At 42.0% G+C, this 12,278-nt stretch overlaps 1 protein-coding gene across 6 annotated transcripts in view; it reads right to left on the bottom strand.

Annotated features, from left to right (window-relative positions):
- The window catches only part of UNC79 (unc-79 subunit of NALCN channel complex), a 149,654-nt gene extending 138,986 nt beyond the window's left edge, over window positions 1-10,668 (bottom strand). For all 6 annotated transcript variants that reach the window (XM_089522436.1, XM_089522439.1, XM_089522440.1 and 3 more), the window contains exon 1: window positions 10,446-10,668. In XM_089522436.1, coding sequence (XP_089378562.1) covers window positions 10,446-10,467 — 22 coding nt within the window. In that variant the 5' untranslated portion in view covers window positions 10,468-10,668. The remainder of the gene's footprint in view (window positions 1-10,445) is intronic.
- Window positions 10,669-12,278: the final 1,610 nt, after the last annotated feature.

Genomic DNA, 12,278 nt, shown 5'->3' with positions numbered 1-12,278 from the left:
CTTAATCTGTAGATTAAGTATAGTCAATATGGCAAATAGCCACCGAAAAATATCTCCTCCCAGCACAAAAAAGCAATATAAAACAAATAGCCTTCTAGATGTTGCCAGACTGTACCTCCCATCAGCCCTAACTAGCATAGCCAATAAGGAGGGTGGTGGGAGTTATAAACCAGCAGCACCTTGTGAGGCATACCTTCCCCCACCCCTGCTTTACTGTGTGACCCTGAGCACACCATTTCACTTGAGAAATGCATTGCTATCCTAATCTGAAGATCCTGCTGGTACATATGTAGCAAGGTACATATGAATGAATATAAAGAATGCTGATTGGCAGAGGTTGCCCCAGTTGAGGTTAAGGTGATCAGGGAGGGCCAAATCCCTGAAGTCTAGATTTCTAGAACACTTGGGCAATGAAAAAACAATGCATTACGAAATAAATGTTGGTATCTCAACACCTCAAAGAGGGGCTAAATTGCTAAGTTTAGGGAGGGCAGGACCAATCATGCATCATTTCCTTGGCCCAGTGAAACTTTGAACCCTGCCCATAAATGCTCAGGATGTCACTGCAGGATGGAAGAGGACAGGCTCATTCTGGTGGCACAAATTTAAGCCTGACCCCAACAGTTGCAATGTCCTTGGGATCTCATTTTGAGAGCATCTATTCTCTGCATTCATAAATGCTGTGCTTTGGGTTTGTGTCTGTGTCCTCATGGTTGGACATGTGGGTGCACAGACATTGTCTCTTGTCCTCTAGGAGACCTTACCTGAGAGAGTATGCAAATATGGAAAGCAATTAAAAGCAGCATAGATACAAACAGTCTAGTCTCTGAATCCTTCACACAGGAGCAAGGGATCTATGGCAATCTACCTCAATTTATGTGATCCATGGGGTCTCCTCCAGTCAAGCTGTGGAAGAAAGAAACCATGGCTGCACAGCAGAATGATCACAGGAAAAAGAGGCATAGCTCCTGTACTTTAATTATTTTGTAGAAGGGAGAATTTCAATTGATTGATTGGTTGACTGATTGAAAATTAATGCTATAGTTCTGTAGTTGCTGCAATCTTCTGTGGTTCCTTTTTTGTGAATTGGAATGTATATAGATCTTTTCCAGTCTGCTAGCCACCATTTTGTTTTCCATATTTGTCGGTATGTTTTAGTTATCACTAGAGTTGATTCTGTGTGTATTGTAATGATTCTATTGAAATATCATCTATTCCACATGATTTATTCTTCCCAATATCTCTTATTGCAGCCACCACCTCACTCTCCAGGATTTGGGGTTCATCTTTGTATGGTTCCTCAGTCATGTATCTTTCATTGTTTCTTCTTATATATAGTTCTTCTGTGTAGTTTGTATCTACTTTTTATTTCTTTTTGATCTTATGTTTTCCTTCCAATCATCGAGCATCTCCACCCTTGGTTTGAACTTTCCTTTGAGTTCCCTGATCTTGAGGAAGGGGTCTCTTGTTTTTCCTATTTTGTTATTGTCTTCTATTTCTCTGCATTTCCCTGTATTTCTCTGTACAGCAGCTAAGTTCTTCCAGATGTAGCAGCACACAGACTTCTTGCAAAATTCAATGTTCTCTGCCTAAGAAAGGAGCCTGTGACTTCCAAAATACAGAGACAACCTGAATTTCAAGAGAAGTTACTGTACTGATGCTATTGGAGTTTAAACTTTACTGTGCTTTGTCCCAGTCTCCACATGGACAAGAAAATGAGTGACCTCTGCCTGCACTGAGATTCTTCTAGAAAAACTGAATTACAACAGAAACAATATCTGATACAAAATGAAAGCTTGCGACTCTAACATCGTCACTTTTTTTCTCCTGCATGATTTTTTAAACATCTTTTGCCCAATGAAGAAGCCAGTGGAGCTTTGAAAGATTGCATGATGTATTTTGTGCATTTTGGCTGTCCAGTGAAGTTATCATTGTTTTGCAGATTTGGGATTTTGTTGTATTTTGCAGCATGCTATCTCGGAATATGTTTCCTGCATTTGCTATTTTGTGACAATGGAAGCCAGTGGCTCCCATGTCAGTGGGGTAGTGAGTCCATTTCAGGTTTTGGCTCACTTTAAAGGAGCTGCCCACAGTGCTAAGGCCATTTAGGAATAGCAATCAGCACCTATTAAAGACTGGCTTGTAACTTGGAGTGAATTCACTCCCCCATTGACATAGGAGCCATAGCCACTACTGAACTACAAGGCAGGCCTGTCACCTTGAACTCACCTGATCTCATTTGATTTCAGTAGTAGAGTAAGGTTAGTTCTGGTTAATACTTGGATGGGAGACCATGAATAAATACCATAACTCTCCTAACAAGGCTACTATAGACTCCTGACTGAAATTCTGCAATCAGGGTTGACAATAGAAGGCTAGATGATCCAACCTCCCATTTCACTACATGATTCCTGCGTTGCTAAAGCTGTCATCTTAGATGTATGTACTAGGCCATACAACTGCACACAGAGACTTAATGTCTCACAGAGCAGAGAGAGTCCTGACTGTAGAAACCAGCTTCCAAGTAGGACACAGGACTGCTCTGTGTTTCCTTCTAACTGTGCAAACATATTGCATATCCCTGTGCAAGCATACTGATACAGCAGATTGTGTCAACAAAGATTTGATGAAAAATAAATAAGGAAGGGTTATCTGTTGGGTGACTAATCAGAACAAGAGAAAGGAAAGGAAAATTGTACAAGAAAATCACAAATCTGATTTTAGACAGAAATGGTTTTTAGGGGAAATATTGGTTTCAGAGAGTTTAGCTTGGAGAAGAGAAGACTAAGGTCCAAAACACACTGCAGAAATAATCCAGTTTGAAACTGCTTTAACTATCCTGGCTCAGTGCTAGGGAATCCTGGGAATTGTAGTTTATTGTGGCACCAGGGCTGTCTGCTAGAGAAGGTTAAATGTCTGACAAAACTACAGTTCCCAAAATTCCCTACCATTGAGCCAGGACAGTTAAAGTTGTCTCAAACTGGATTATTTCTGTAGTGTGATTTGGACCTAAGAGGTGATATGGAAGCCATTTTTAAATACCTAAAGGGATGTCAGGTAGAAGATGGAAGTAGCTTGTTTCCTGCTGCTTCAGAGACTAGAAGAGGGAAAATTATTAATATATTTATTTATAGCCCACTCTTTTCCCCATGTATTCCTGGGACAGCAGGGGTTTGGACTAAATGTCTCTTGAGGGCCCCATCCAAGATTCTGTGATTTTATTAGATGATTTACAGCAAAACCCTCTCTGTGTGTGTGTGATATATATATATAGTCATATATATAGTACATATACACATCTACCTTCCAATTAGAGGTAGGTGTGTGTATGTGTGTGTGTGTGTGTGTGTGTGTGTAAACACACACACACACACACACACACACAAACCCCTCTACTTGGAAGGTAGATGTGTGTATGTACTATATGAGTGGAAAGACAAATATTCACCATCCATTATTCTGTGATCAGAAGATCTTAGGGAGCTGGGGATGTTTAGCTTGGAGAAAAGAAGATTAAGATGTGATATGATAGCCCTGTTTAAATATTTGAAGGGATGTCATACTGAGGAGGGAACAAGCTTGCTTTCTGCTGTTCCAGAGACTAGGACCTGGAATAATGGATGCAAGCTGCAGGAATAGAGATTCCACCTCAACATTAGGAGGAACTTCCTGACAGTAAGGGCTGTCCAACAGTGGAATACACTTCCTTGGCTTGTAGTGGAGTCTTCCTCCTTGGAGGTCTTTAAACAGAGGCTGAATGGCCATCTGTCGGGGATGCTTTGATTGAGAGTTCCTGCATGGCAGGGAGTTGGACTGGATGGCCCTTGTGGTCTCTTCCAACTCTATGATTCTATGATCTTACCATTGTAACCACAATCATATTTCCATTTCTATCTATTTCTCTCTCTCTCTCTCTCTTTCTTTCTCTTCTCCTTCACCTTCATTTATAGTTTAAAAATCAAGTACTGATAAGTAAGTTCAAAGAGGTTTATCCGCAAGTAAATAGGTATATTTAGGGCTACAGCTTAATAGCTATGCCAGTCAAATGAAAGATTTGGAGAGATCTGGGTCATATTCTAATGCAGTGGTACCTTAAAACCTTCTAGATATTGCTGAAGTGCAACCATCAGCAGCCCTTGTCAGCATATGAAAAGGAATGCTGGAGCTGCACTACAATAAGATCTGAAGGGATACACAGTCCGTACACCTTGTTATAAAAAGACTTTTCCAGCTCAGTCGTCCAGAGGTCTATCTACACTTCAAAATTATAGCAGTTTAATTATCATGGTTTCACTAAGTAATCCTGAGAATTGTAGTTTGATGAAGGCAGTTTGGTCAATTAGTGAACCCTCACCTCACAGAACTACAGTTCCAAGGGTTCTCTGGGGGAAATGAAATAGCATCTAAACTTGTTTAAGACTGTAATGTAGATACACTAGTTGAATACAGTAAAGACGTTTTAGAACTGCATTACCTGCAAGGAGGAAAAATCTTTGCATTGAATAATATTGCTTTTCACATAGAAAGAGAAATGTTACAAATATTCATAATATGACAATTATATACTGTAATTCCAAAACATTTAAGACATACCTAGTGCCTGGAGATGTTATAAAGAACCGTTTTACTTCAGGAAAAAAATTATGAGTGTTTATTTATCATTGGCAAAGTTTCAACTGGATAATCTAAGGAGATCAATGATATATTCAGTACCTGCAATCCCTGCGTGCTCCTTTGTATAGGATATGGACAGACTTGAACATGAAAGAGACCATTCTCCAGTCACTAAACCTATGGATATATGAAAGTTGGGCATGGAAGGTCAGAATCCTTTCAATTTCTCACAGGAGATGTCCCACTGTCACCTTATAAGGTATTCTCTGATCACTGGAACACCGCTCCTTGAGGCTAGCTCAAAGCCAAGGCTTGGACATCTTCCAGAAGCATTAGACAGACTGAGGTCACCTCAGGTGGCAGATGCAATGAGGCAGCAGCAAGATGTTTGAAAAGATTGCTGTTCACCATGAGGTTTTTCGTTCTGCATCCCTTAAGCCAGCCAATTGCCTTGTGATGTGGTAGAAGCTACTTACCCAACATCAGTGTTGGAAAAAAATCGCTGTCCATCATACACCAAATAGTATCTTGTTCTTTATCTCAAATAGCAAAACAAACTGGGCCATTTCAGATCAAAAAATATGAGGTTGGACATTTGGCTGCCAGTGGTAAATGTAAGAATATTTCAGCTGTATACCTCTGTAAGCACTTCTATAAATACTATATGAGAAAAACATGGTTTCATAATCAATGTTGTCTCCTGTTTGTCTCAGGGAGGAAAAAAAATGCAGAATCCGAAGGTATGTAATTATGGGCAAGACATGGAAAAGTTTTCTTTTTGGACAACCATCCCAAAATCCCCCAGCCAGCATGGCCATGGAACATTCTGGGAGCTGCAGTTCATCAAAGGAACTTTTCCAAGTCATGGTTGGCAAGAGTTGAAGCACTGACAAAATGCAACACATGAATGCTACCATCCCTATATTGCTGAACCAGTTGCTATAACTCCAGCCTCACTGCTTCAGTCTTGGATGCCACCCCCCCCCCCAACTCCAAGACAGAAAGAGGACCATGCTCATCACTTCATAATGATTCATGACCTGATTTTCAGAAGTACTGAAGGCTGCATCAGTGGGAGTCACCAGATGCCATGTCCTTTGGAAATCAGTTTATTTGTATTTAAATGGTAACAATGAGTTATCCAGCCCCAACGGCACTTCAGTTGGGACTCTCGATAAAGCTCCATACACCACCAGAGTTACACCCACCACAACTTCAATACTAGACTTTACCTCTCTCCATCCACCCCTGAGTTGAAGCAGGGTTAGGCCTGAAGAGATGTTCAGGGCTTGTGGAGAACCATATCTCTGACAGCTGAAGGGCTTTACTATTAGGGTCTATTTGAGAGACAGCACGGGTGTGCACCAGAAGTCTTGCAGATGACCAAAGTAGGAGTATAGTAATTGACAAAGACCTCAGTACAATTCATGGGTGGGCAAAGCACAGCCCTCCAGATGCCACTGGACTGTAACACTCATCAGCCCTAACCAGCATAATCAATGACATAGAATGCTGGGTGTTCAATCCAACAATACTGGGGAACCCCCATTTTGCCTCCCCCCGGTGCAAGTGTTAATCTGAACCAAGGTAGGTCAACTGAATCAACTGGAACTTGTAAAGTTGATAAGATTCATTGAGGGCCTATTTTAGTTGGGACTAACCATCAGATTTAGGCAGGGGTATATAAATTTCCCAGTTTCCCAGGGCCTAAATGTCCTAAAGGCACAAGATCCTGTCTGATCTTGGAAGCTAAGCAGGGTCAGACTTCATTAGTATTTGGGTGGGTGACTGCAAACAAGTATCAGTTGCTGTAGGTTATATTTCAGAGGAAGAAACTGGCAAAACCACCTCTGAGTATAGTGTCTAGATCAAGGGAAGTAATAGTGCCACTCTATTCTGATTTGGTCAGGCCTCACCTGGTATACTATGTCCAGTTCTGGGCACCACAATTCAGAAAGGACATTGGGAATGCGTCCAAAGGAGGGTGACTAAAATGGTGAAGGGTCTGGAAACCATACCCTATGAGGAATGACTTAGGGAGCTGGAGATGTTTAGCCTGAAGAAGATAAGGTTAAGAGGTGATATGATAGCCCTGTTTAAATATTTGAAGGGATGTCATCTTGAGGAGGGAGCAAGCTTGTTTTCTGCTGGAAAACAGGACCTGGAACAATGGATGCAAGCTACAGGAAAAGAGATTCCACCTCAACATTAGGAGGAACTTCCCTACAGTAAGGGCTGTTTGACAGTGGAATACACTCCCTTGGAAGGTAGTGGAATCTCCTTCCCTGGAAGTCTTTAAACAGAGGCTTGATGGCCATCTGTCAGGGATGCTTTGATCCGGCATGGCAGGGGGTTGGCCTGGATGGCCCCTGTGGTCTTTTCCAGCTCTACAATTCTATGATTCTATGAGTATTCCTTCCCTAAGAAAACCCTGTGAAATTCATACATCAACAGACAACTTGGAGGCATATGCACACACACATGGGGCTCCCAGACTTTCTTCAGCACACATACCTTCATTAGAATTTCTGGAGATTTTTTAAAAAGGTAGAATAAACTGAGAATGGACAACAAATTTCCATGTAAAATAACATGATAATTTAATTTCAATGATTGTGATACTAGTGTCAGGACTGACACTGTCATCACGACACTGTGTCACCACTCACCGCCTAATTGATATCATGAGTCCACAGCATCCATTTGGTTAAAGTTCCACTAGTGCAGTGGTTCCAACACTTTTGGACTTCAGCTCCCATAATTCCTGATTGTTGGCCACGGTGGTTGGGGCTTCTGGGAGTTGAAGTCCAAGAGATCTAGAGGACAAAGATTGGGAATCACTGCACTAGTGTAACACTATATGCCAAGATATTTCATGATATATGGCAGTGGTTTGACTGTTGGATTAAGCCTCCAGGAGACCAGGGTTTAAATCTCCATTCAAATCTCTCATGGAAACCCACTTTATGACCTTGGGCAAAACACACTCTCTCAGCCTCAGAGGAAGGCAATGAAAACCTCATCTGAACAGAATGTGCCAAGAAACTCCTGTGACCGGCTCAACTTAGAGTCACACTAATTTGAAAAATGTCTTAAAGGCACATAAAAATAATTAACATTTTAATTAATTAATTAATTAATTAATAACATTGGCGGGAAAAGATTCCAGAAAACACTAATAAGCAAGACAAAGAAGAAAACCCTTTTGTTTCTGTTCAGAAAATATGGGAAAGCCTAGTTTCTCTGGTTTAATGAGGGAGATTTATCTTGTTTGGAAGGCTGTATACCCCCTTCATTGATGGTTTTCAGGAAAAGGCTAAGAAATACCTACCTGTTCAGAAATCTTAGACCTGTGTCATTCCATCTTGGTCTGACTTACGGAATATCCACAGATTCTGATTCCAGTCTTCTTATAAGTGAGAGTCAACACAGTATAGTGATTTGAGTGTTGAGGTAGGACTCTGGGAGACCAGGGTTCAAATCCCTGCTTAGCTTAATAATCATAATAATAATAACAATATGTGACTTTAGCAAATCTCACTCTCTCAGCCTAAAAGGAAGGCAATGGCAACCTCCTTTGAATAACTCTTGCCAAGAAAACCCTAAGGTAGGGTTGCCATAAGTCAGAATCAACTTCAATGCACATAACAAGAAAAACAACAATCATCAGCAATATAATTTCTCTTTATATTATTATGGTTGGAAGAGTCAACAGCTACCTTCCTTCCTTATATAAAATATCACCCTATTTTATATATATATCAAGGGAGAAGAGGACCTGGTTTTAAACATCAGCAAGGTTGAACAACTGAATATTTTGAATATCAGGCTGAATGGAAAAAAGGATTGGAAGCTTTCATGAGAGATTCTAGAATCTTCTCCCTTAAGATCAGTAGGAGATGGGTCATGCATACTTCAGTTATAAGATACCAGACACTGGTCTACATTGTGTATCCATGGGTTCCCTGTGATCTGATGTTTCCATGGCTCTGCCATACCATTTCATTCACTGCTGGTCAATCAAGCTGCTGAAAGAGTCAGCTGACTCTTCATTGCAGTGACTTGATAGGGTGCCTTGGAAACAACTGGTGCGTATAGATGGATCCAACCAATCCCTCCCGTCCTTCAGCCACATCTTCATTTATCTGAGCATGTAAATATTACCTCACCGGTAACTTGCAAAGCCACAGACGAAGACCCTTTTTAAAAAGAAAATCTAAAACATCAATAGAGGCAGAGCTGGGTGTTGACCAGAGCTGCAAAAGCCAACTATCTCCTAACACTGATGCATTTTCTTTGTCATTTTTTTTCCTCTTTCCAGAAGCTTTCCATTAAGGGGCAGGACGATTTCAGCAATCTGGCAACAGAATTAGATCAAACACAGCAAGCCAGGCCCCCTTTAGGGAAAAAATGGAGCTATAGAGTAAATCTACGGCCTGCATTTCTTCTGTTAGGATTTCATGCACAGAGGTAGAAAAATCCAAATATCATGACACCTTCAGACAGACTACATCTTATATATGAGCAGCTACAGAAATACTGGATAGATGCAGATGTCCATACAAAAGTATCTTAAACGCTTTGGTAGATGAGAAAGACAAGAGCTTCTGAATAACATTGTCATATTTTTCCCCCTCCTGCATGTTTCTTTCAACACCTTTGCCTGCTGAAGAAGCCAGTGAAGCTCTGAAAGCTTGCGACCTGCCCTTTCTGCATTTGGGTTGGCCCCATAAAGGCATCCCTGTTTTGTGGTTTTCTGGTGTTCTTCCACTTTGCGACAAGACCAATCCCTGGAGATGTTCTCTTAAAGGATTTTAGTGGCATAGTGGTTTGAGTGTTGGACCAGGATCAGGGTTCAATTCCCAGCTTAGCCCTGAAACTCACTGGGTGACCTTGGGCAAGTCACACTCTCTCAACCTCTGCTGAAGGCAATAGCAGATCTCCTCAAATTAATCCTGCCAAGAAGACCCCAGAATAGGTTCACCTTAGGGTTGCCATAAGTCTGAAAAGATTTGAAGGCACACCGCACAGACACAATGCTGGCAGCTTTTGGAAGATCTCTGGCTCCACTTCGGTTCTTTTCTCTCTGGAGGAGAGCCAGAGCATCCTTTTGCCGCATCCAGCACCATGGACAGCACCTTCCATCATCCTTCCATCCCTCCATCCTCTCTCCTCAGGGTGACCAGGGGTCCTTACTGCAAAGGAGGACAAGGCACTGGAAATTGTAGGACATTGTGAGAATAATGTATGACATCACTATCTCAATATAAATCCAGGCATCCTAGGCCAGGCTCAAAACTGGAGGACCTTTTGGGATTCCTCCTGGAGAGAAGGTTGAAATGGAGGACACATCCTGGGGGAAAAAACTAATATAAATATAAATCCATGCTTCCTAGTCATGCTCAAAATGGAGGACGCTGTGGAATTCCTCCTGAGCCAAATGGTAGGAGATGTCCTGGAAAAAGAGGACACCCTGAATGGAGGACCTTTGGGGATCCCTTTTGGACAGAAGGCTGAAAGATAGTAGAAGGTGTCCTGGAAAAGGAGGATGCTTGACCACCCTGAATGGAGAACCTTTGAGGGTCCCTCCTGGACAAAAAGCTGAAAGCTAGAAGGACATGTCCTGGAAAAGGAAGATCCATCCTGAATGGAGGGCCTTTTGGGATCCCTCTTGTGACAGAAGGCTGAAGGGTAGTAGGGCATGTCCTGGAAAAGGAGGACACCTGGTCACTCTGGTCACCCACCATCATCCCTCTATCCTCCCTTCATCATCCCTCCATCCCTTGCCTTCCTCTTCCCTCCTTCCCTCTCCAATGAGGGCTCCCACTTACACTGCTCCGCTTTGGTCGACATGGCCAGGTTGTTGTAGTGGAAGGGGAGGGAAAAAAACACTGGTCCCAGTCTGCTCAGCTAATGGAGATCTCCAAGGATAGAGATGGAGATGGTGATGAAGGTGGGGGAACAGGAGAAGCCACCTCCTCCTTGCCAGAACAGCATCCCTCCTCCTCTTCCAGGGCTGCCTCCATCATGGCTGCAAGCTGCAAAACCCCCCACCCCCACTTCAAGGACGATGCTCCCCAAAGAGGCCCTTCAGAAAGCAAGAGGGAAGGCAAAGCGTGCGCTAGCAAGGGCTGGGAGATGCCTCCTTCTCTAAAATCAGCCCCCCTCCCCCGGCTTTGGCAGAATGAGCTCGACCGCAGAGGGAAGGGGTGGGGAGGGGGATGTTCCATTCATGAAGAGGGGGAGTCCGCCTCTGGACAGCCTTTTAAAGGGAAAGTGGGACCTTGTTGGAGAGTCAACCTGGCCCAGTGGGTGGAGTGTCTGGAGCTATATAGGGACTGTTTGGGGCTATAGGTACTACTTTCATACCTTTTAGATTTTAATGCAGACTTGTTTTAACTTTTAAAATTGTCTCTCTCTCTCTTTTTTACATTTTAATGCTTTTTAAATTCTTTTTTAAAAATTACATTGTATTGTTTCAAATGTGCTGTTTGCAGCCTTGATTCTCTATATTGGCAGAGAGGCTGGATATAAGTAAATAAAATCATAATAATAATTGTTTGGGTGTTGGATTGCGACTCTGGATTCAAGGGTTCGATTCTCTGCTCGACATTCGATGACCTTGAGCAAGTCACACTCTCTCAGCCTCAGGGAAAGAAGGCAACATCCCTGAGGCCTGGCCATCAACAACAGAACAATACACAGATTAACATGGAAATCATTCCTCTCTACTCAGGGTCACACAGGATAGATATACCCCACTCACTTCCATGCCAGCATTCTCTAAAGATGCCAGCCACAGATGCTGGCAAAACGTCAGGAATAAACTCTTCTAGAACATGGCCACATAACCTGAAAACCCACAAAAAACAATACCTGTGCTCTTCATTCCAGCAGCTCCATTCTCCTCAACCATCCAAAGATTTCCTACTGGCTGAAATTATTTTTTTAATTTTTATGTTATTCTTATACTTGGAGCCAGCGTGGCAAAGTGGTTTGAATGTTGGACTATGGCTCTGGTTTGATTCCCAGCTCAGCCTCAGAGGAAGGCAATGGCAAACCTCCGCTGAACAAATCTTGCCAAGAAAACCCCATGATAGGGTTGCCTTGGGGCTGCCATAAGTCAGAAACAACTTGAAGGCACACAACACTCTAAATCTTACATGTCAACCTTGGAGAGCTAGGTTGAAATGTAATTGTAATTAATTGCTTTTAAAATTAAGTATGTAAAGGGAACTTGTAGCACCTTTGAAACTAACTGAAAGACAGAAGTTGGTAGCATGAGCCTACTTTTGTAGACTTGTGCCTACTTAGTTGCATCCAACTTCTATTTTTCAGTTAGTCTCAAAGGTTTCTTTACGTACAATACTAGTTTTCCAGACTAACATGGCTACGTCCTTGAATTTTAAAAGGCTTCAAGCTCCATAAAACGAGTCCCCTTATAAATATGGTTATACAGGCTGAGTCTCCCTTATCTGGAATTCTGAAATGCAAAATATTCCAGAATCCAAAACTGTCCACATGGGTGGCTGAAATAGTTAACACCTTTGCTTTCGGATTGGTACACAAAGTTCATTTCATGCACAGAATTATTTAAAATATTGTATATAAAATTACCTTTAGGCTATATGTACAAGGTTTATACAAAACATAAATATATTTCA

Source organism: Sceloporus occidentalis, unplaced genomic scaffold (genome assembly GCF_023333645.1).
Source record: "Sceloporus occidentalis isolate IW3139 unplaced genomic scaffold, rSceOcc1.0.p SCAF_4, whole genome shotgun sequence".
Lineage (NCBI taxonomy): Eukaryota > Metazoa > Chordata > Lepidosauria > Squamata > Phrynosomatidae > Sceloporus > Sceloporus occidentalis.
The sequence above is the reverse complement of the archived record's forward strand: the minus strand, read 5'-3'. Positions and strand labels throughout refer to the sequence as shown.